This window comes from Microtus pennsylvanicus, chromosome 1, assembly GCF_037038515.1.
Source record: "Microtus pennsylvanicus isolate mMicPen1 chromosome 1, mMicPen1.hap1, whole genome shotgun sequence".
Classification (NCBI taxonomy): Eukaryota; Metazoa; Chordata; class Mammalia; order Rodentia; family Cricetidae; genus Microtus; species Microtus pennsylvanicus.
Window position 1 is genome coordinate 45,972,180 of NC_134579.1, and position 23,371 is coordinate 45,995,550.

Consider the following 23,371-nt stretch of genomic DNA (forward strand, 5'->3'; position numbering starts at 1 on the left):
TCAGGCTTCTTATTAACTCTTACATCTTAAATTAACCCATAATTCTTGTCTGTGTTAGCTATGTGGCTTGGTACCTTTTATCAGTGAAGCATTCTCATCTTGCATCCTGTGTTTGGGTGAAAATTGCAGACTGAGCCTTTCTTTCTTCCCAGAATTCTCCTATTCTGGTTGCCCCACCTATATTTCCTACCTGGTCACCCCACCTATACTTCCTGCCTGGCTACTGGCCAATCAGCATTTTATTAAACCAATACAAGTAACAAATCCATTGTCAAGTGACAAGACCATTGTACCACAGCAGGCACAGGCTCCAGGTCTTTTTAGCATGTGGCTCTGAAGCACTGATACCCTCTGCACACAGGCCTTTTCTTCAGGAGTGAGGGTTTTCATGCCCCATGAACACATGGAAATCTGGCTTTTGGAGCCCAGAGTCCTTTCTATATGTCTGGTCCCTACAAACCGGTATCATGGGTGAAGCTAATGGACTCAGGTGTCTTTGCCGCTCTGAAGCCAAACCTCCATAGGACTCATGATACGTTACTCGTGTCTTTGTGGTTGATCTCCCTGTTTAAAAAGCAAGGACATCAAGCTGGGTTAAAAGAGACTGGAAATTACTCATTATTGAACCATGGATTTTGGTGGGTCCTAGGGGACTTTATAGAGATTAAACATTTTCAAATGGTAATGTTTTAAAATTAGGAACTTTCAAATAAAATTCTACATGTGGAATTCCCATGAATACAAAAACCACTGTACTAAACTCAAATACTCAACATTTTCTCCTATAATCTAGTCTCTAAAACCCATTACTCCCTATGTAAAATATGAGAGAGAATGGGCTATTTAAGAAATTTATAAGAGGTTAACAGAGATGGGGGAGCTAAATTGGATTGGAGGAAGAAAACCGGGAAAGTGAGGCCCGTAGAGATGACTTGGTGGCTAAGAGAACCTTCTATATAAGCATTAGGACCTGAGTTCAGATTCTAGTACCCACAGAAGACGCTGGATGTGGCCATGTATGCTGTAAGGGGCAGAGACAAAGGATCTCTGAGTTTCTGGCTCCATGCCTCGCTCCAGGCACAGAGAGAGAGAAACCCTGTCTCAAAGGAATAAGGTGAAGAGAGACAGAACAGAGTTTCAGCCTCATCCTCTGGCCTCCACATACACACATAATGCATGCACTCACACATACACAGGTTCAAACATCACACACACAGAGACATATACACACTACACTATACTCACTTACATACACACACACACAAATATGCTTTTATTAAAAATTTGAAAAGAAAGGAAACTAAGATGAACAGGCTGATAAGAAAAAAAAACCAACACAGTACTTGCACAGTATTTGAAGTATAGAGCATGATTTCCAAAGTCTTAACCCACAAAACACTTTTTTTTATAAGCCAGTCATGGTGACTCATGTCTGTGATCTCAGCATTTGGGAGTCTGAAACAGTAGGATCACCTTGAGTTTGAAGCTGGCCTAGACCACATCCTGTGCCAAGCCGTTCAGGCTACAGGTGGATCCCTTCCTCAAAAAACAGAAGCAAATAAAACAGTTCTGTTCTTTCTTTGTGGGGCTGAAGTCAAAGAGCTGTGTCGTGTGTACACTGCCCCTTAGCTATCATCCCACCTTGAGAATTATTTCCACCAATGCTTGGAGTGAAAATCTTAGGAAACAGGCTCGGGCTCTACCATTCCTCCGTTTTATAGAGGAGAAAACCGGAGCTCAGAGAGGATAGCACGCCTGTGGTCCCAGAGTTAGGAGATGACCAGGAGAATTCTCACATGGCAGCAGCTGCATTCCACACAGAGTAAAGCATGATTCTTTCTGTCCCCACGCAAGCCCTCAGAGCGCACATCCCTCCACTTCACAGCTGCCTCCTTAGACTCCAGCTGTGCTGGCCTTCCTGCCACTCACCCCACGCCCCGCCTCCTCGAGGCACCCTGCTCCTTCTACTTGGACCACACTCTACCAGGTATCTGTGTTGGTTGGTTCTCTGCCTCTCTCACCTTTGACTTAATTACTAATATATCTACGAAGGCTTCCTAATGATACCAGTTAGAAATTGTTTTTCAGATGCTCATCCACACACACTATCCTCAACCACTCCCCAGTGACCATTTCTGATTTACTTTTCTCCAAAATGCATGTCATCATTGAACAGGAGTTATCTTGATGACCATATCTCCCATAGACACTTCATAAGGGAGGGACTGCTTATCTATGTTTTATTTCTATCTCTAGTTCTTGTTGTAATAGGAGCAGCGGGGCTGTGTCCCCGGCACCCCGGCTGCCTGGCTAGCTTATGCCCTGAAATAACAACACACAAATTGTATTTATTTAAACACTGCTTGGCCCATTATATCTATCCTCTTCTAGACTAACTCTTGCACCTGGACTAGCCCATTTCTAATAATCTGTGTAGCATCAGTCTTACCGGGAAATATTCTAACCTACGTCCATCCTGGGTCGGAGCTTCATCGCATGTGCCTCAGAGAGCAGAGCTCTCCCCTCTGCCTGGGAGAGGGGAGCATGGAGTCTCTCTGAGCTCACTTCCTCTTCCTCCCAGCATTCTGTTCTGTTTACTCCTCCCACCTATGTTTTAACCTATCAGGGCCAAGCAGTTTCTTTATTGTTTAACCAATGAAATTAACAGATTGATATATGACACTCCCACATCAAGTTTTTACATACTGCCTGATGCTATATAGAATATGGCTCATAAATATTTGCAAACTCAAATTTTAAACTGCATTTACATGTCATATCCCAGCCTCAACGAGTTTGATTTGACCCACATTGGTTTTGGTCTTTTCCTAGGGACATTCTGGAGTCACATTCCTCCATCTGGGCTATGGCACCTCTGAGCCAGATAAGCACCCACATCAACTCCACCTGTGGGGCAGAGAACTCCACAGGGGTCAGCCGGGCCCGCCCGCATGCCTACTACGCCCTGTCCTACTGTGCGCTCATCCTAGCCATCATCTTCGGCAACGCCCTGGTGTGCGCGGCTGTGCTGAGGGAACGCGCCCTACAGACCACCACCAACTACCTGGTGGTGAGCCTGGCTGTCGCAGACCTGCTGGTGGCCACGCTGGTGATGCCGTGGGTGGTGTACCTGGAGGTAGGTGGGCTCACGGGCCATGCTGCTCCGGAGTGGGTAAAGATCAGGACACCCCTTGGAGTGCTCAGGCAATGAAGGAGGGAGGGAGAATTTCTGGCATTCTCCCTTCAGTGAGGGAGCTGACGCATGAGAACCAGGGTCCTGATAACAATGCTCTGCCTGTGACTGGGCTTGAGAGGTGGGGCTGTTCCTAAAAAAACTCTCTGTGCCAACCATGTGTTATCGGTGGAGTGCGTTCTGATGAGCATCTTCACCCAGGTTCAATGCATCTGTGATGCGGATATAGGACAAGGGGGGGGGATTTCTAATGAACGAGAAGAACATTAGAATGGTCAATAATAGACCAGTTCTCTTTTTCTCTTTTCCTCCCTCCCTTCCTTCCTTCCCTCCTGTTTCAGCTGCCCTTCAGCTTGGCTCTTTCCTCCTGGCACTGGCTTTCCATAGATTCTGCTACCCAAGGCTCAGGTTAAACCTTCAAATATAAATTTTCTATGCCTCCATTAATAGTACAAAGCCCTTGCCACTCCAATAATGCAGCAGACTCTAGAGAATAATCTTTGGGGGAACATTTCTTAAATTTGGAAGTATTTTCATTTAAAGGTGTAAAATAGAGTCAGAAGGTGATCAAGACAAAACATCCATTTGCTAACAAGGAAATCAGGGTGCCTACATCTGTTCAAGGAACACATCCCCTTACCAGGAAAACATGCAATTATTAAAGAGATGTTTTAAACGCCTTAATATGCTATTAATATTTCTCCTCTGCACTGAATGTCACTCTAAAGAGATATCCAATGAAGGATCAAAATGATGCTATGATTAAGAGAAATTAAGATTCATCAAATTAATATTTCAGTTAATATTAATAGGGAAGGTGACAGTTAATTAAGTATGACATATCACGGGAGAGTAAAAGCCTTGAACACAGACTGCCTATGCTAGTACCCGCACTAAAGAGTGACTGGGTACTAAAATTAGAGTTACGAGTGCAACCAGGGGGCACACGGGAAAATAAAGAGTAGGTATAGGAAGAACAGGGAAGGGAGAAAAACAAGCAGGCTGATTGAGAGAGTTCTAGAGGGGGAAATATGTATTTCTTCCTCCCAGTTAGGATAATCTTGATGGGGAGAGATCTTATAATTATCTTGACTTTTCTGTCAACCCAATTACGCCAAGTCATTCTTCGCGTTGAGGCAGTATCTTGCCCTTCTGGAATCATGCTTCTTACTGTAAAGGGAATGAACCATTTATTATCTGATAGTCAATGATAATGAAAGAGGAGTTCAAATCATGTTTCTGTCCAAAACTGAGACTCTTCACGTAGCGCAATCCAATGCTTTCCGGTAGCAGCTGTGCTCTGCTGATCACCCCAGTTCGGGGACTCCTTGACCCTCCCACGGGGTGATTGCCAGGAAGGAATGGAGGCTCCCATAAACATTTCCGTTTATCTACAGCAAAATGAGGCATTTGATGTCTGTAATAAAGTGATGTTGAGGGTCGGGTGGTGGTGGCGCACATCTTTAGTCCCAGCACTCAGGAGGCAGAGGCAGGCAGATCGCTGTGAGTTTGAGGCCAGCCAGGGTAGGTACCAAAGCTGCACAGAGAAACCCTGTCTCAAAATAAATAAATAAATAAATAAATAAAGTGATGTTGATTAAAGAGAAGGACTCTCAGGCTAGCTGTTTGTGATTCCTTCCGGAAGTCTGGTTGGATCAAAGTAGAACATTTCCATGCATGCTTGTTTAGAAAATGGACATTGTGACTTTTCTGCACTGGAAGACCATGGCAATCCCCTTCTAACCACAGCTGCCAATATTAGTGTTGTCCCTAATCTATGTTTGAACATTAAAAAAAAAACACCAGAAGACTGTACAGGGCAGTTTTCAGAAACCCAGCACAGAGTCGATGAAATCAGCACTCGTCTAAACTCATGGCGGAGCCGAGGCACGACCCGCTGGGAAATGGGTTGGTTCTGGAAGCCAGTTTCTGCTCTTAACCAACTTGCTCAAAGCTCTAGTGACTAGAGTCTGACCAATGCAATTCAATATCTCAGAGAATTTCTCTAATAGTCAAGGGTCTATCTTGCCAAAGCCCAGGGTGAGACTTAAATCAAACTTTAGCCAGTTATGATATGATTGTGTCCCAGGAAAAGCCAACTGCATGCTTATTAATGAGTCCTGAAGATGACACACTTTGAGCGCTGGTTTAGTGATTTCATTCACACCTAAGAGCAAAGGGTGTGGTGTGGACCAAAGATACTGCTGTTGGTCTAAGGGCCAATTGATTTGAGAGCCCTCGGAAGACAGGACACACATAAGAAGAAAACTTACCTGAGAGCCAGGAGCCTCACAAAGTCTGTAGTCTACTTGAAATAGTCATCTTTCCTGAAGAAAACTTGGCCAACTTTCTCATAGTAACATGTGAGTTAGTGGAGATGCCTGTGTTGTCCATATCAGAAAGCTTGACTTGCTGTGACTTAAACAAAAGGGGTTAATTTTGTCACATGCCAGAATTCTGGAGGAAGCTGGCTATTGGTGTTATTAGCTGCCCTGTGGTGTCATCAAGGTCCATGCCCTTTGATCTGCCCTCTTGGCTGTGTTGGCAAGCTACCCAGTTCTTTATACTATGACAGAGCAGCTGGCAAAGCCTCAGGCATCATGTCAGTGACCCAACACAAGAAGGATGGGAATGCGGTGGTGGGGGAGGAGGTGGGGAGGAGGTTGTTCTGAAACAGCTCAGTTTGAATTATCTCCTCAAGGCGTTTCAGTCTAACTGGCTAGAACTGAGTCATGCACTAGACAATGCCAGAATAGAAAAAGTTAAAATGTAAGTTTTGTTTGTAAAAAGAAAACACAGAGGGTGACAAATTGCTATGAAGAGGGCAATAAATTACCATCCAACACTGCCTCTGTGGGAATTCACTGGAAAGAGTGTCATCCCAATGCAGGGTCGCTTTATGAGGGAGACTCAGAAGAGGGCATCTGAAGACATGAACTTGCATGATTTAGATGGGGATAGCGACACTTTATGCTGGGCTGACATTAGTCTCAACTGTCATCACCAAAGAGGGTACCTTGGTAGCTAAAGAGCATGATCTACAAGTACATGCATCCAGAAATGTTTAGTCGTGAGTCAAAGAAAACTCAACTACACTCAGCTTAAATTGTAAGCGCAATGAATTGGTTCCCATCTTAAAGAGTCCTGTGGCCGCATGGGCTGCAGACGTACTATCAAGGGTTCCAGCTCCATCTCTCTGCCATTCTTTCCGCTCCACCTTCTTCCAGTTAGATCACATGCACAGGCAAAGTGACAAGTATAACCATCCACACAAGGAGGACATCCATTCCCCCAGAAATCCTGGAAGTATCAAGAGGCATTCAGTTGGACTGGCTTACAACACAGGATTCCCCCCAAACTGATCACCAGTCAGTACTGATTTAGCATAGTTTAAAACTGTGCCTCTTCCAAGGAACACATCAGTAGCTCAGGCTTCTCGTGGGTTTCCAGTGGAATCCAGGGATGGCTGAAAAGAAACACTGGTCAATGTGAAGCACCGTCAAGCTGTCATAATTGCCCTCCTCCTCACTAAGACACACAGGCCTGTGCCCTCGGGAGATGCATGACAGGAAACTCACAGGGGCCAGGTACAGCACTACCTCAGGGTTCTCTGTCCTCTGTCTGTGAAGATATTCAGGACAAAAAAAGGATGTGGGTGACCTTACAAGTTGGATTTCAGAGGGTCCCTGGCTTAGCTGTTTCTTTAATTCAGTTTTCATCGTTTTCTGGGACAGCCTTTTCAGTGAAGTGCTGTGGCGCTCTATCTCAGATTAGCTCTCCAGTTTCTAATTTCCTGCTTTTCGGCACTGCAGTCTGGCGCGCGCTCTTCAAGCACGGACATCCTCCTTAGTTCTATTTGGTTAAGCGCCTTTTGTGCTACTCAGTGCAGTTATGGAAGGACGGAGAGGGAAAGGAAGAATGCAGGAGGATATTTGAAATAGCAAACGCTCCCGCCACCAATGGTGTGACATAATTTTTTCATCTTTAAGATGGCGTGAAAGCAATGCACATTCAATAGAAACACACTTCAGATTTTTGGATTCCGATCTTCTCCCAAGCGAGCTGTACACAGCACAATATCCCCAAGTGTGCAGAGAAACATCAGGGATGACAGTTCCCATTCAGTCCCATGACCCCAAAGGGAACCATTGCTGCACTGGTCGTGTGCTGCTGAGCTGTGCTTAGCGTTTTCAACTTACAACACTTTCTGTAGGTTTGCTGAGAATTAAATCTCATTTTGGACAGGAGAAAGGATTCAAGGAGGAAGAACTGTAGACAAGCAGGAAAAGTGACCCATCCCTCTGAGGAGTTATAGATAGTTAATTGTTACAGTGGGGTGAGACATTTTCTTCAGTGGCATAGTCATTGAGAAAGTGTCCATGGCCCCATAAATAACCCTTTATCCATACTCTCACAAGCAAATTTCATAACACTCATTTAGTCATATATATATATATAGAGAGAGACATACCCAGCATGAAAGAAATATAGACAAGCAAAATAGAACAGGGTAGGTTCAGGCAGGCACAGAAAATAATGAAAATTGAATTAAAGAAATAGCTAAGCCAGGGACCCTCTGAAATACAACTTGTAAGGTCACCCACATCCTTTTTTTGTCCCAAATATCTCTACAAGGCCACAACAAGGGGGTAGGGGGAAGTAGCCTGAAGAGATGAGAGGATAATGACAGAAAAGAATAGGAATATGTAGGAAAGGAAAAGTCATGTCTTTGGACCTTAAACTAAAGCTTTCAAAGAAGTGTTGAACCTTAGTTAAAAAGCAGATGATAACAATTTTATTAATACCTCCCACTGGAAAACAAAAATAGGGGATTCTCATGACCCCTGGATTTGGTAAAAGTTATAGAATATTAGAGCTGAAAGAGCTTGGAGATAACCATCCTCTCTGGTGTGTGATGGAAACCCAAGAAATTCCTGGCCATATCTGAGTGACAGGCAGGCCTTGGAGCCTGTGTTCTAAACATCTCCATGATGCTACACGCCTCCGCTCTGAGCTGAGGTTTAGCTCCAAGTTAAACCTTTGTTGCAGACATAGCTTCATGTCAATGAAATTCACTGTTGGGTTGAATTCAGCTCGGCCATGCAAGACTTTCCAGGAGGTCTCCTCAAATCTACAGTCATTGTAATAAACCTCTGCCCCCAGTTCCCCTAACCCCAAGTGACCTGTGCAACACCTGTTATCTTCCCAAGCAACATCTGAGAAGGAGTAATTGTTAATCTCCCTCATTACAGATGGGCAAAGTATATTCAGAGATGACAAAAGTCCTCATTTATAACCTTATTTTGCCCCCCCCCCACAGCAAATCCACTTTTTAAAAAAGTGAGACTGAAGAAATGGCACAGAGATTAACAGCACATAACACTGCTGCTCTTCCAGAGGACCTGAGTGTGGTTCCCAGGATGAATATTTGGGAGGCTCACAGCCACCAGTAACTCCAGGTCAAAGAGATCCGATGCCCTCTTCTGACCCCTGCGGGAAAGGGCTCATACTAAGGTGCATGCAGGCACGCAGGCACACACACTTTATTTTTTAAAGATTATAAATATGACAGTAGAAAGAAGTGAAGAGTATACATAGAGCAGTAATTTTTTTTTGCTTTCTGGCTATTTCTCCCAAACAATTAAAAACCTATCCCTCTAGACCCACTGACTTACATTTCTCTGTATCCCAAAAGAAATTTAAATATAAGGATCAGTGGATTTGTTTACAATCTGGCCAAACCCCTGGCAAAAAGAACCTCATTTCTTTCTAGTGTTTGTGATAGTCTTGCAACTTGTACAGATCCATGAGACAAAAAACCCAGAAGGTACAGATGTAGCAGTGAGACAAGTTAACTGGGCCTTTCCTGACAGCGGGGGACTGAGTCCCAGACTGCCTGCACTCTCCATGTGAGAATCTGCTGTATAGAGTATATATCTGCTATGTTATTGCAACCCTCTCCCCATCGCTTACTCTGCCTATCCCTCATTCTTCAAGGAGCTGAGATGCCATAGCATTATATTATTATTATTATTGACTGTACAGATATCCAAATATTTCTTGAAGTACCCCCCATGCTTGGAAGACCTATAATGAGCACAATGCTTGCAGAAGCCGAGCTAGTATCAAGTAACCTCCATATAGCCCTTCACCACCTCTTGGCTTTAGTTCTTTTGGAAAAGCTGGTTTATGTGGTCTCTTCATGGCCCAGGCTGGTTTTGTTTCTGGTCTTATGCAGTTTTAATCCTGGCAATTTCTTCCTGGTCTGCACAGTTCTGGAAAACATCACAGCTTAAAGGTCCCTTCTCCAGGATGAGAGTCATTTCCGGACTAGCCAGGAATGAATCTGTATCAGAAACTCAGAGAAGATGTGGCAGGCAGCAGCCAGTGTCAAAGGCCCTTTTCTTGACCAAACTCAAGCTACTGAGAGCTCAGGAAGGAAGGGTTTTTAGAGCAAGGTTGCTTGCAGTGTTTTCTTAAAATCTGAAAATTTGAGTCTAGAGTGGAAAGAATCCTTATTCATTGTACACTCAGCAGAGCCATCTGCAAGCCCATTGAAGTCTCTCCTTTGACAGATTGTGGGGTGGAAGCATTTTCTTGTCTGTTTCTTTGAAGGTCAGATGTAAGCTTGGCCTCCTGTGGTGCCTGACCAACACACCAGCATTGTACTAGAAAAAGGTGAGCTTACACCCAGTGTAGTGGCATATGCCTTTAATACCATCACTTGGGAAACAGAGGAAGGCAGATCTATAAGTTTGAGTCCGGACAGTGAGTTCCAAGATAGTCAGGGCTACAGAAAGAAATCCTGTCTCAATAAAAGAAAGAAGGAAGGAAAGAAGGAGAGGGAAGAAAGAAAGAAAGAAAGAAAGAAAGAAAGAAAGAAAGAAGGAAGGAAAGAAAGAGAGCTTTTGACTCTCCTTTTGTAGAGAAATATCAACAGACACAGCTTTGAAAGAGAATTACAAACCACAACAGACCAAGGCTTAATGATTTATAGAATACCCTACATCTATTTTGTGTGTGTGCACACATATGCATGTATTTTCCTTAAACGGCCTGCATTTAATCTTTTAGTCTGTTAGAGCGGCACAGCTTGGAATGGAAAGTGTTTGGGTAACGTGTGTTCAAAATGATGGTCAAAATGACATCAGTGAATATCAATCAGGCTTTGGTGGGCAGCCTTTGGGATTTCAAGATTCTTGTGTCCTGGAACAAAGAATTGGACACAAATACAGACTAGTTGTAGATGCAGGGATGGGAGGGAGGAAGCAGACCAGAGCTCAGAAGGTTAGAAACTCATTGACAACATTGTATGAGAGACTATACCAAAGGTTGGGACTTTGACAGGTGGTTTGCATATCGAGGACTTTCTCGAACATTCGTACAGCAGAAGCTTTCTCTCACGGGTTCTATCTGTAACACGCTGGCTTTGAGGTTGGTTTCTAGTTCTCCGTTCTTCATATGTTAATTCATAATTCATGTGCAAAGCCCTTCTGAGCCCATTCTCCACCGGCTCTGCCTCAACCGTGTAACTAGCCAGGAACACAAACATGCATAAAACCATAAAGGGTGTCGTTATTTACAATTAACAATTTCAGCTCTGAAGTTGGAGAGATGACTCAGTGGTTAAGAGCACTCACTGCTCTTTCGAAGGCCCTGAGTTCAATTTCCAGCACCCACATGACAGCTCACAACTGTCGGATGCCTTCTTCTGGTGTTTAGATGGACAAAACAAAGTACCCATATACATAAAATACATGAATAAATAAAATTTAAAAACAATTTCAGCTCTGACGACATCAGCTTAATAAGTCATTTTTGGGAATGACATTCTAGAAAAAATGGATTCTGGAGGATCACAGACTTAAAAGGAAATAAATACCATATTTACACAGAATTTCTTGCTTTTGAAGCAAATCAGACTCTTTACAAATTTTACAGGCATCTTACATGTTTTGGAAAAGGTTGTCAGTGACTACAAATAGACGTTTTATCTGGTGCACACGTGCACCTCACGTCCATGGCAGCCGTGTTTATCCGGAACTGTAAAGCAGTCATTTTAAAAAAGTCCCAGCTGAAGCAAAAGTTAAGTGAGTGCTGATTCTGTTTAAAATCCGGCACAACAAACGGGGAACACAGAACATCAAATCTGTGCTTTTCAACATCCCTTTTGGAAAACATAGTAAACATAAGATATTCTAGAGAAATTTCTTTGTTTCGGATATAAAGGACTAGAAAATTTTGTAAAGAACCATTCTGATATTGCTAACCAAGTTACACTCAGTTTCTTATAGTATCCTTGAAAAGGCCTCTGTGTATCCCAGGTAGGTGGAAGATGGCAAATGAGAGACCTCGGGGGTTGGCAGGGCAGCCAGTTCCATGAGGAGCCACAGTGGGTGGCTCAAGACCTGCTGCAGAGCTGGGGGGGGGAGGCCTCGGCAGGTGAGAGACAGACACATCATGTGGAGAAAATGTGTATAGTTTATTCAGTGGGTTATGGAAAAAAAGGGAAAGGGAAGGGAGAGAGAAACAGAGAGAGAAGGAGGAAGAGTGGGGGGAGAGGAGAAAAGGGACGAAAGAGAGTACAGGCTCGAGGTGGAAGGAAGATCCACTTGCCTTGGTGGAAGGGGGAGTGGGCGGGGCTTGTCTCTTAAAGGACAGGACAAGTCAGTAGCAGGTCATAACAATATTATCTATTAACAATGAATTAGGGTTGAGGTTCAGCCTATCATACCAACAGCACAACGAGCCCATCTCTACAATTGACTAAATATACATATTATATTTGCAGAAAGACCCAGAGACCATGTAAAAGTGTTTCTATACATACAGCTAGTCCTCCAATTTTTATGCCTTATCTCTTAAATTTAAGTTTTAAGAGTGCCTAGCAAAACTCAGTATAGAAATTTCTCTGAGCATTTAACAAAATCATATCTTAACATGTTAATCACTCTCTAAATACAAGGCATTAGTTACCTCTGTGCCAGGTATGAGGTGAGGGCACAGTGATTTTGCCTGTGACATTCAGAGTAATAGAAAAGCTTGTCTGGAAGCTGAGTGTCAGTGTTCCTAGGGAGAGGTGTCTTTGCTGTACCATCACACAAAGCAAATTTAACAGAAAGATCGCTGAGAAACACATACATCCATGATTTTGCATATCTTTCAGTCTTAACAAAATCTTATATTTAACAATTTTACATTTAAAAGTATTCTTAGAAAAAGGAACCCATAGCAATAATAAGATGAAAGTTTGGTTTTTGTTTTTAATGTCCCTCATTTAATGTACTCAGACTTGGTCACCTCTGTTTATCAAGACAACTTCATTTTGCATGTTGCTTCCCAAATGCATTTAAAGCCATGCATTTTTATTAACATACAAAACCATTTTATGTTCTCTTGCCTTCTATTTCTCTTGACTACTCAGGGGAAAAAATCAAATATAAAATTTAATTTTTAAGTATATCTTTTGGAAGAAAATTCTTCCAAAATCTATCAAAATCTTTGTAGTCAATACAAACTGTGTAACTTAGCAAAACTTTCATCTTAAGATTTAATGAAAGCAATTTTTTATAAACATAAACTGTACTTCAAATATCTTTACCATCCCTCTGAAAAACTAAGACTAAATGTCTCTTTTTTCCCTTTAATTGAAAATAGATTTTTTTTTCCTCACATAATATATCCTGATTACAGTTTCCCCTCCCTCTACTCCTCCCGGTTCCTTCCCACCTACCTCCCTTGCCTCCAGATCTACTCCCTTCCTGTCTCTCATTGGAAATTAAGTGGGAATATAGGACAAAATCCAGTGCATCAGAATAGGACAAAACAAGCAAACAGAAGGAAAGGAACCCAAAAAAGGACAAGAAACAGATAGATGCTGCAGAAAAATCGTTTTCATACTCAGGAAGCCCATAAAAACACTAAACTGGAAGCCAAAATATATGCTCAAAGGGCCTGTAGGCTAAAAAGAGTGTCTATATTACGATAAAAATTAAAGTTAAGGTAGAATTTTTGTTTTTAAGCCCTGACATGACATTGTGACCTAGGGTTTTATCTAATCAGCTATAATTCTATCTAATATACCTGAAGAGATATGTTCTGGTCTCATTTAAGTTCTTTGGCAAGGCTTTGAGCTGTAACTTTAGAAATACGTTTCTGTGGCTCCATCAAGAATCCCAGCTTGATTTGACTCAGCAGAGGACTCTGCAAAGAGCTGCGGCCACTGTCTGAAGCTGCATGGAGCCACAGCCCACGTTCAGTGCCTCTGACCTCCCAAAGAGAGGAGAGATGCAGTTCATTGGGAAAGTGCTTGCTTGGTACACACAAGGCTTTGCATTCAATCCGCACTACACACACACACACACACACACACACACACACACACACACACGAACTCCCCAAATCACAAAGCCAAACAATCAGAGAACTAGTCAAATTAAAGCTTTTACCAATCCGTCAAATATACATTTACAGGTAGCCATGCCTGCACCTATGGGAAAGAGGAGAAAGGGCCCAGCAGTTGAAAGTCCTCCACAGGCCAGCTGTGTGGCGACGCCTTGTTTGTGCTCTAATTAATAAAGCTAGTTTGAAGATCAGAAGGCGGAGCTAACCACTTGTTCAACATAGAGATCTGGAGGGCTGTACAGACAGGAAGTGCTGTGGTTGAGCCTGGAGAGGAATACAAGAGGAGAGGAGACAGTAGTTGGGCTGGCTGAGGAGGGAGCAAGGTAAAAGTTGGCTGCAGCTTGCTCCTTTCTCCCTCTGATATCTGGCTCCAGGTCTTCATTAATAAGTCCAATTAGAACTCGTGCAACACAGCTGTGTGGGGTGAGCAACAGGTTTTTTTTTTTTCTTAATGACCGAACCCAAAACTTACCAGATATTCAGTCCGCAACTCACCGCTGTCGGTTCCCTCTGTTCCAAAGGAAATTGGAAAACAGAAATTGTTGAAGGAAGATGGATTGATTTACAGTTTGACCAAACCAGGGACAGAACGAACCAAATTTCTCTCCCCCGGTGTCTGTGGCAGTCTTACACTTCACAGCAAAGAATGTGCTAAAATTGAGACGATAATGTAGGTTTAGCCGTGACGTAGTTTAATAGGGTCTTTTCTGGCAAAAGGGTAACAGCCTCACATTGACTCCCTTGTCTCACAGCGTGGACAGTCAGTTACATTTTAATAAGTTGTGTGTGCTGCTACCTGGAGATTCCATCAACACGAATGAAAATAAAATTACTCATTTTCATTAAGCCGGCATTGAGCATTTTCCTTCATTTGTGAACATCGGCCTCGGCCCTTAGCAGAGAGCTACTGTCACCCGTAGAAACCACAGATACTTACATCCAAACTGCTGCATCCTGGTTCCCGCTGACGTCTTGAAGTACTAAGTTGTTATTTGTAATCCCTTGTATCTTTACCCTTTGTGCATTTAAAAACATTCCGAGAAAGAAGACATGAACCCAAACGGATTGCCTAAAGAGCCAAGCAAGGTGACTTACGCCTTGAGTCCCAGCACTCAGGAAGCAGATCTGTGTTCGAGACCAACCTGGTTGGTCAACATAGTGAGTTCCAGGACAACCAAGGTTACATAGTAAGATCCTGTCTCAAAAAACCAACCAGAGGTAGAATGGTCAGGGTTATTTTGAATAAAGTTTATTAAAGTATTTGACTTCGTTTTTTGAGGAAAGGAAACACAAGAATTATAACGGACCTGACTTGTAACCTTGTACAACATCCAAAACTTGGACTAAGTAATAGCAGTAAACTCTCATTGTGAGGCAGGTAGTTCTAATTTGGATTTGAGTATATAAGAAATTGAATTGGTTTTCACTATCAGTAAATGAGGGATCCTATGATATGTCTATTTATTACATCCTGAACTATGGCTTCAAAAGATGAGGAGGGGTTTTTTTCTCATATAAAATTGGTAAAGCCGGGCGGTGGTGGCGCACGCCTTTAATCCCAGCACTCGGGAGGCAGAGGCAGGCGGATCTCTGTGAGTTCGAGACCAGCCTGGTCTACAAGAGCTAGTTCCAGGACAGGCTCCAAAACCACAGAGAAACCCTGTCTCGAAAAACCAAAAAAAAAAAAAAAAAAAAAAATTGGTAAAACTATTTATTTTCCCTTTAACAGTCATTAAATAGTCTTAGCCTAGAGTGGTAGTGCATGCCAGCACTCAAGAAATATAGGCAGACAGCTCTCTGTGAGTTGGAGGCCAGCTTGGTCTATGTAGCTCCAGGCCAGCCAGGAATACACAGTAAGGCAGTGTCAAGTGTTTGGTAAATTGCATAACCTTGATACTTTTTTTTTTTTTTTTTTTTTTTTTTTTTTTTTTTTTTTGGTTTTTCGAGACAGGGTTTCTCTGTGGTTTTGGAGCCTGTCCTGTAACTAGCTCTTGTAGACCAGGCTGGTCTCGAACTCACAGAGATCCGCCTGCCTCTGCCTCCCAAGTGCTGGGATTAAAGGCGTGCGCCACCACCGCCCGGCTATAACCTTGATACTTTTTAAAACCCAAACTGTTTTCTTCACCTACCGGCCTTAGTTCTTAAAAGCCTAAGTATCCGCTTCCTTGCTTTAGCATGCCAGATGGCCATTAGACAAATACACCTACTTTTATTTAAAAAATCAGAACCAAACACCAGTACATACCAAAACATAAATCTCAGAGAACTCGGTTGTTCTCAGGTGATCGGCATGGATCAAATCCAGAGTGTACTCACTGAGACTCCCAGAATCTTGTGTCCTGAAACAATTGGACCAGGGACATTTGAGTATTGATAGAAATAGAGACTTTTTATTGAGAAAAAGAAAATTACTCTTCAGAATGGGGGTGGGCCAAGTGACCAGGAAAGGTCTGAGGCTCAAAGGCCCCGGGCCAAAGAGCGTCTCTATGCTAGGGAGCACATTTACACAACCCCCAGCGTCTCTGGCAATTGGGGATGGCAGGGCTTTTAAAATGTACAGTTGTGTTACATGTAGAACACAATTGGCTATGTTTCCAGTCTTCCCTTTGCCTCTGGAACTTTAATCTCGCTTCTCCCCATCCTCAGAGCTTCGGTCCCCAAACTCTTTGAAGAGCTAAAGGATGATATCTATTTTCCATAACTTCCATGCTAACGAGGGGTGTAGTCTTTGACAATGGGGGACCACAAAACTCTCTTCCAGTTCTATCGACTGGCTGGAGAGGAGGCTTTGGAGTTTTTGTTTTCAGAGTTGACCTGAATCCCTGTATCATAATGAGTTAAGTTTAAACCTGTCATCTCCTAGAAGACACAGATTTTACTCGCTTTGCGGGGGGGGGGGGGGGGGGGGGGGGAATCTGGGCTAGAAACAAACAAAGAAGAGTGAGACCATATTTCAGAAAACAAACAAACAAGGAATGCTTAAAGAAAACTAAGGCTGTGACTCAGTACTTCAGTACTTGTCTGGATGCACGAGGACCTGAGCTCGTTCCCCAGCACCACCAAAAATAAAGGGATAAACTGTGGCACACACCTGTAATCCCAGACTAGGAAGGGTGAAGCAAGAAAGCCAGGGAAATCCTGTCTCAAAAACTCATGTTTGTAAGACAGTGGTTTCTGAAGATAATATTTTGCCCCCAGACTGTAAGAATCACTTGAGGGACTTATTATTCGGAGTGGGGCCTGTGGGTCATTTGCTTAGCAAGAGCCCTAGGTGATTTGGGGACTGCCACTTATAATCAGTAAGTTTGGGAAATGCTGCCTTGGGCTGTGTCAGCTGGAAATCAATAGCCAACTTCATACCTGAAGACACTGTCTTGCCCCCCCCCCCAGCATTGCTACAGGGAATTAGCCATATTCATTAGCAAGTGAGAGAAACACCACCTGGCTGCCTGCAATTCTGAAGTGAGTTGTTCATCAGAATTTAGGTGAAAAACATATCTCTAAAGAGCCTTAAATCAATCAGATTTTTTTAAAGTCTGCCTTAATTTCAAAATTACTTCGCCTTTTATGATCTCTCAGCACTTTGTATTTATCCCTCTGTCAGCACTTATCACTCGGTATCAGTTCTTCCCTAGGACTTCCGGTTTAGGTCCTCCATCCCTCCACACCCATTTACACATTCCTCCCCAACTCAGGCAGGCACTGTCGTCAGAGAGGCGGGGAACAAAACCGGGTTGAATTCATCTCAACACACCCCTCCGGGCCACGTGTCAAACAAGGGAGCAGTCCATCAAACAGTGGCCTTCTGGGTAAATGATGAACAAAGGTCAAAACTCCTCCGTCCAGTGCTAGCAGGGTGGAACTGAACCGTGTGTTTCTGGGAAGTGTGGTGTCAAGATGAGAGTCTTTGAGGACAGGAGTCATCACAGTTGAGAGGAAGAGGTTAAAGGTCTAGCTCTTTCTGCTAGCTGCGTGTTCTTAAGTAAATAACCCCTCCCCTGCCCCGTCTACATTTACCTACAAATTGGGCATCATAGTTGCCTGACTGAGTTGTCCTGAAATAATGTGAGCTGGTTACTTAGAATGGTTTTAGCACCTTAGATTTTCATCCTTTACTGTTATTTACATAGTGTGGGAGACTGTAGTATAAACATTCACATGTGATATATACACACACACATACTTTATATATATACACACACACGTGTGTGTGTCTACCAGCTACCGATTTATTTTAATGAGCGAGCTCCCAGAAAAGTTAAGTGATGGCACCTTAGTGGGAATCACTTCAATCAGCTAATCAGGTTGTTTTCTTCTTGGCACTCGGCTGAGATCAAGGACAGAATGGGATTTCTAATAGCAGGTTCTAGAAAAGGGAAACATTCCAGGGGTACCAACTTGTGGGTTCAACAAGAAGGCACTGTGTCCTTCCACCCAGGACCCTATACAGCAGCCCCATGCTCCACCCCAAGGGGTCTTTTCCATTGCTGTTTTGCAGTCCTGGGATAGGGGCAGTCAGAAAGGTGCCTGCTCCCCAGACCAAAACCCCACCTGATTCTCTTTTCGTTTGTGTCCACTCGCTCCATCCCACCAGCTGCTCCTCCTGTGTGATTCTCTACAGCAGCACTTCCTTGTCCGCGTCCAGTGTCCAGTCTGCCTCTACCACCCATGTGACCTGCGACAATTGGCTTGACCTCTCTAAGATGGCTTCCTGCCTAACAAAGTTATTAATGGTCCCATCAATGCAAAAATAACAACTCTGCTTTAAAGAAAATAGTGAGAGTCCTTTATCCTGGGGCAAGTGTGAGTGACCCTGTCCTCAGAACTTGGATTTGATTTGTGCCGTGGAAAAAGTGGCATGAACTTTAATAGCCAGAGAGGAGAGAAAGTCAAAACAATACATGGGAGAGATAACTTTGGTTGGGACAGCAAGTTAAGTGAGCTAGGGAGGTAGAAGCCCTTTTCTATAGTTTAAGAAAACATTTTTAGCTCTAGAGTTGGAGGTTGCTGACCTTAGCAATACATTCCAAGAGGTTTATCCAACCGTCTTAGTAAAAACAAGAGAATGTGTTTATAGAGCGATGGCTCAGCAGTTAAAAACACTGGATGCTCTCCCAGAGGATCCACGTTCAGTTCTCAGCACCATCAGTGGCTCACAAACATCTGTAACTACAATTCCAGAGGATCCAACGCCCTCTTTTGGCCTTCATGGGCATCACACAAATGTAGTGCACATATATACAAGCAGACAAACACTTGATATAATTTTTTTTTTGAGACAAGATTTCTCTATAGCTATCCTGGAACACCAGGCTGGCCTTGAACTCACAAAAACCCATCTGCCTCTGCCTCTCAAGTGCTGGAATTAAAGGCCTGTACCACTGCCTGACTAGATTTATTCAGTGTTCTGCCTGCATGTATGCCTGCAGGCCAGAAGAGGGCACCAGATCTCATTCCAGATGGTTGTGAGCCACCATGTAGTTGCTGGGAATTGAACTCCAGACCTTTAGAAAAGCAGGCAGTGCTCTTAACCACTGAGCCTTCTCTCCAGTCCCCTAAATAAATATTTTTTAAAAAATAAATGGATACTTTTCTACAGGCACTAAGCCTGGATAACTCTCCATCCCTCAATAATCCCAATCTTCTACTCCACCAAGGTCAAGCAGCAGAGTAGAGGCCAAGGAGTTTGTGGAGTCTTTAAGACAAATAGGTCCTCTGCAGATAATCTTCAGCTTCAGTCTTCCCCCAGGGGATTATAATCAGCACTAAGAGGCCACGTCTGCAAAGGGCTTTGCAGGACACTGGGCACTTAGCAAGCATTCAATAAATGGCTTTTAGTATGTCGGAGAGCACTCAATCTTGACGGAGGTATCTGCATGCCTAACCTGCTCCAGGAGCCCCAGAGCAGCAGCGAGCAAGTAAATGTCTCTGCCATTATCGAGTTGGTTAAGTAACAGTCGTTTAATCTCCTATCAAATTATACACGCCTCAAAAAGCTACACTAGGGCATATGGGAAAAAAAAGCCGTTTTTAAAATCTGAAATTTCAAAGTTGTAGAAACTCCTAGAATGGGTCATGTGGGTAGGTGATAATGGTAGGAGAAATCCTCAATAAGTGTTAGTTTGTAGTAATTGTACCAGGCATTCATACTGATCTCTAGTTAGTGTGTTCAAGAACGCCTTGTCCAGGCATGGTGAGATGACTTTCCAGGTAAAGGCGTTTGCCCCACAAGCCTGAGTTCAACCCATGGAACCCACACGAAAAGGAAAAGAGAGAAACTGACTCCCCTAAGATTTCTTCTGACTTCCACACTCATGCCATGGCATGCATGCCCATATACATCAGGCACACATACATACACGTATAATGATAAGTAATAAATAATAATAATAATAATGAGGAATGCCTTTTTTTCTCCAGTTATCACATAAGTCTTCAAGGATACACCCTGTAGGACATTTTACAAAACCTTTAAACAAGCATCCTATGCCTTCCTTCTGTGGACTGTTACAGCCTCACAAGTCCTTGTTTGGTAAATATATGGATGGAAAAATGAATGAATAAGTGAATCAACCACCAGAAAACACTCAGGCTGACTGTAGTCCCAACTTTTCTGTCTCCTTTAAACTTCCCACAACATGCAGACACACTCACTCAGTTATAAGGGGAAAAAAAGTAGGTTTTCCCCAAGTCACAACTCCAGTTGCTCAGTAGACATATGTAGAATGAAATTAGTAACACAAGCCGGGTGGTGGTGGCACACACCTTTAATCCCAGCACTCAGGGGGCAGAAGCAGGCAGATCTTTGTGAGTTCAAGGCCAGCCTAGTCTACAAGAGCTAGTTCCAGGGCAGGCACCAAAGCTATAGAGAAACCCTGTCTCAAAAAAAAAAAAACACAAAAAAGAAAAGAAAAGAAGGAAGGAAGGAAGGAAGGAAGGAAGGAAGGAAGGAAGGAAGGAAGGCAGGCAGGCAGGCAGGAAGGAAGGAAGGAAGGAAGGAAGGAAGGAAGGAAGGAAGGAAGGAAGAGAAATCAGGAACACAAAATTCAGTCAGTTTGGGGTGGGGGGAGCTTTCATACTATGCAATTGTCCTGTGTGATCAAAATCATCTTTCCTTGCTGGCTCTCTGGAGTCACTGTGTGGTGACTCTGTAGATGAGAATCCACAAACTCTCCTTCTGGGAAGATGTTCGTTCTCAGCATCCCTATAAATTTATGCTGAGCCTTTATTTATACAGAGCCAAGTGATCTAGCTGAGGGGAAGTAAATCAAGAACCAAGTGAACAAATATGATTACTTCACTTGGTTGAACTTTTCCTGGTTGCTTTTAAACAAAGCATCTTTGGCCAGCGCTTCTCAAAATAGCCTGAAGATGACCAAACAGAGATTAAATGGGAGACTGAGAGGGAAAAAAACTCCAGAAGGTATTAGAGAAGGAGGATGGAGCCTTCAGGGCTTTAGGGACCCGACACAGGAAGTCCCACCCAACCCGGGTCTCAGACGGGAACCAGACAGAGGGCAGCTCTTCCTTTACTCATATTGGCCAGCCTCTGCGGTCTCTTAGAGCTCATGATGGCAATCATGGCTGCTTAGAAAAGACACCAAAAAATGCAGCAACCAGTGACACAAACTCTCACTGGGAGCCGTGATCCCCCAGAATGGCAGCCCACACACCTTAGAGCCTATAAGTAGTGGTGTATAGCTATTCAAAAAGCTGCATTGTCCCTGATGCATCTTGCTTACTAAGTTGGGTTATATAAACATGCAAAAATAAAATATAAATATGTTACCATATAATTCGCCTCAATCCCGGATGCTTTCTGTTACTCACGGGAAGCTCTGGAGGTCGATTCCATGCGCATAGGCATCAGGTCACAGCTAGCATCACCTAGCTGAGGGATCCTCTGGGTCCAGCCTTCTCCCACCTCTTAGAGGTTGGGACAAAGTGTTGGGGGCGGGGGGGTCAAAGGCAGTCACACGGATTAGTCTTGTTCTCATAGATGTCTTACAATGTTTCCAAGCTTTACAGTCTGAAGTCACAGAAAATTTTGCTTTGGAGTCATGTTTATGTAAAATGTGTTCTTAGCTTATTTTCTTAGCACATGGTGAGCTCTCTGCTGGGCAGAGGGCTTCAGAGAGGAAGTTTTGGCACAAGGCTCGCATTGGGCAGCCACCCAAACTCTGTTACTAACAGCTGTGCATCTATGGGATGAGATGTATCTATGCGCACACCACTTAACTCCAGGAGCACCCTGAGGTTGAACCTCAGGTATGACTGCCAAAACCTTGGTACAACTGGGGTGTGCTTATTTTAAGATGAATGTCCATGAGCTCCTATCCGGGGACTCTGAATCACTAGGTCTAGGGGGTATTCAGAAATGTACGTCTTTAACGAATATCCCACTGTGAGCCACTCTGAGAATCCTTGCACTAACTAATCTTGAAGATCTCTCGTAGCTCTAGAGCTCTTTCCCTTCCTTTTCAATCAACCCCAGACATCCTGGCATCCCCTCTGTGCCTGTTAGCCCTCTGGTACTGATGGCACCCACCGTGGGGAGCCAGGAAGGTGCATGGGCATCTATGATGGGCATCGTAGGGAAGGCAAGAGAGTTGATTGGGTTATTGTTCCTTCTTGTCTCTAATGGCCAGGTGACAGGTGGAGTCTGGAACTTCAGCCGCATTTGCTGTGATGTTTTTGTCACCCTGGATGTCATGATGTGTACAGCCAGCATCCTGAACCTCTGTGCCATCAGCATAGACAGGTAAGGCTGGGAGTCCCCTTCCAGGCTTAGGAGACATGGGGCCATAAAGTGGTACAGAAGGTACTCATTTGAGATATTGGTGTCACTTTCAAGGGAACTTGCCACTGACGCGTTTTCTTTCTTTGTTTTTTCTTTTAAAATATGGTTTGCACATGGGGAGGAAAAGGACTTGTGACAGGAAATAATTTCCCTATAAGGTTTATTGGGCTTTTTACTCTTCCAGTCAACCTACTCCTCCCTCCGCCCTGCATCCCGGATCTGGGGGTTGTTTTCCCATTATCCTTTTAGGCTTTTGTGATTCCTAATTGGAAGGAAAAGGGAGAGAATGGAAAAAGACATAAAGTGGGTTGATTAGGAAATCCTGTAGTTGGTTTTATTGCTAATGAAGACTAGGGAGGTCTCAGAGAGAGACAGAGCAGACAGGCGGTCGTGGCACACGCCTTTAATCCCAGCACTCGGGAGGCAGAGGCAGGCGGATCTCTGTGAGAGACAGAGCAGATTGAGATCTCTAGTCAATATTTCCAAGTTATTGTTACCTTCAGAGAAAGAATTCATAGAAAACAAAGGAATAAGGAGAAAGTGTCATTTCAGGGCAAAAGTACACAAGATGGAGTGTTGTATCTACTATACTTTATAATTAATACCCAATGATAGGAGGGAGAGAGTGTGGACTCCTCAAGAGAATAATGCAGCCTGCCTGAGGTCTAGGATAGCATCTTATGGGAAAACTCTCAAGTCGGGATGGGGGGAGTTATTATTGAGTCAAAGTTGAGAAACAAGATTTATTCCAAGTTGGTTTCTTTCCCCTTTTCTGTTCTTGTGTGGGGCTTTGGGATATGCAATGGTATCAGATGCATGATGGGAAGTGGAGATTTTGTGAAGGTAATGATGTGGAGATAGCATCATGGCAAAGCAAAGTGAAGCCATCTCAGTTGGCTATGCTGGTCTTGGGCAGTCATGACGCATCTCGTTCTACACTGTTTGCAGACTTTCATGCTCTCCTACACCAACCT

At 43.6% G+C, this 23,371-nt stretch overlaps 1 protein-coding gene across 3 annotated transcripts in view; it reads left to right on the forward strand.

The window, feature by feature from the left end:
* Nucleotides 1-2,866: 2,866 nt before the first annotated feature.
* The window catches only part of Drd3 (dopamine receptor D3), a 50,927-nt gene continuing 30,422 nt past the window's right edge, over nucleotides 2,867-23,371 (forward strand). For all 3 annotated transcript variants that reach the window (XM_075955083.1, XM_075955090.1, XM_075955098.1), the window contains exons 1-2: nucleotides 2,867-3,136; nucleotides 22,246-22,358. In XM_075955083.1, the coding sequence (XP_075811198.1) occupies nucleotides 2,867-3,136; nucleotides 22,246-22,358 (383 nt within the window). The remainder of the gene's footprint in view (nucleotides 3,137-22,245; nucleotides 22,359-23,371) is intronic.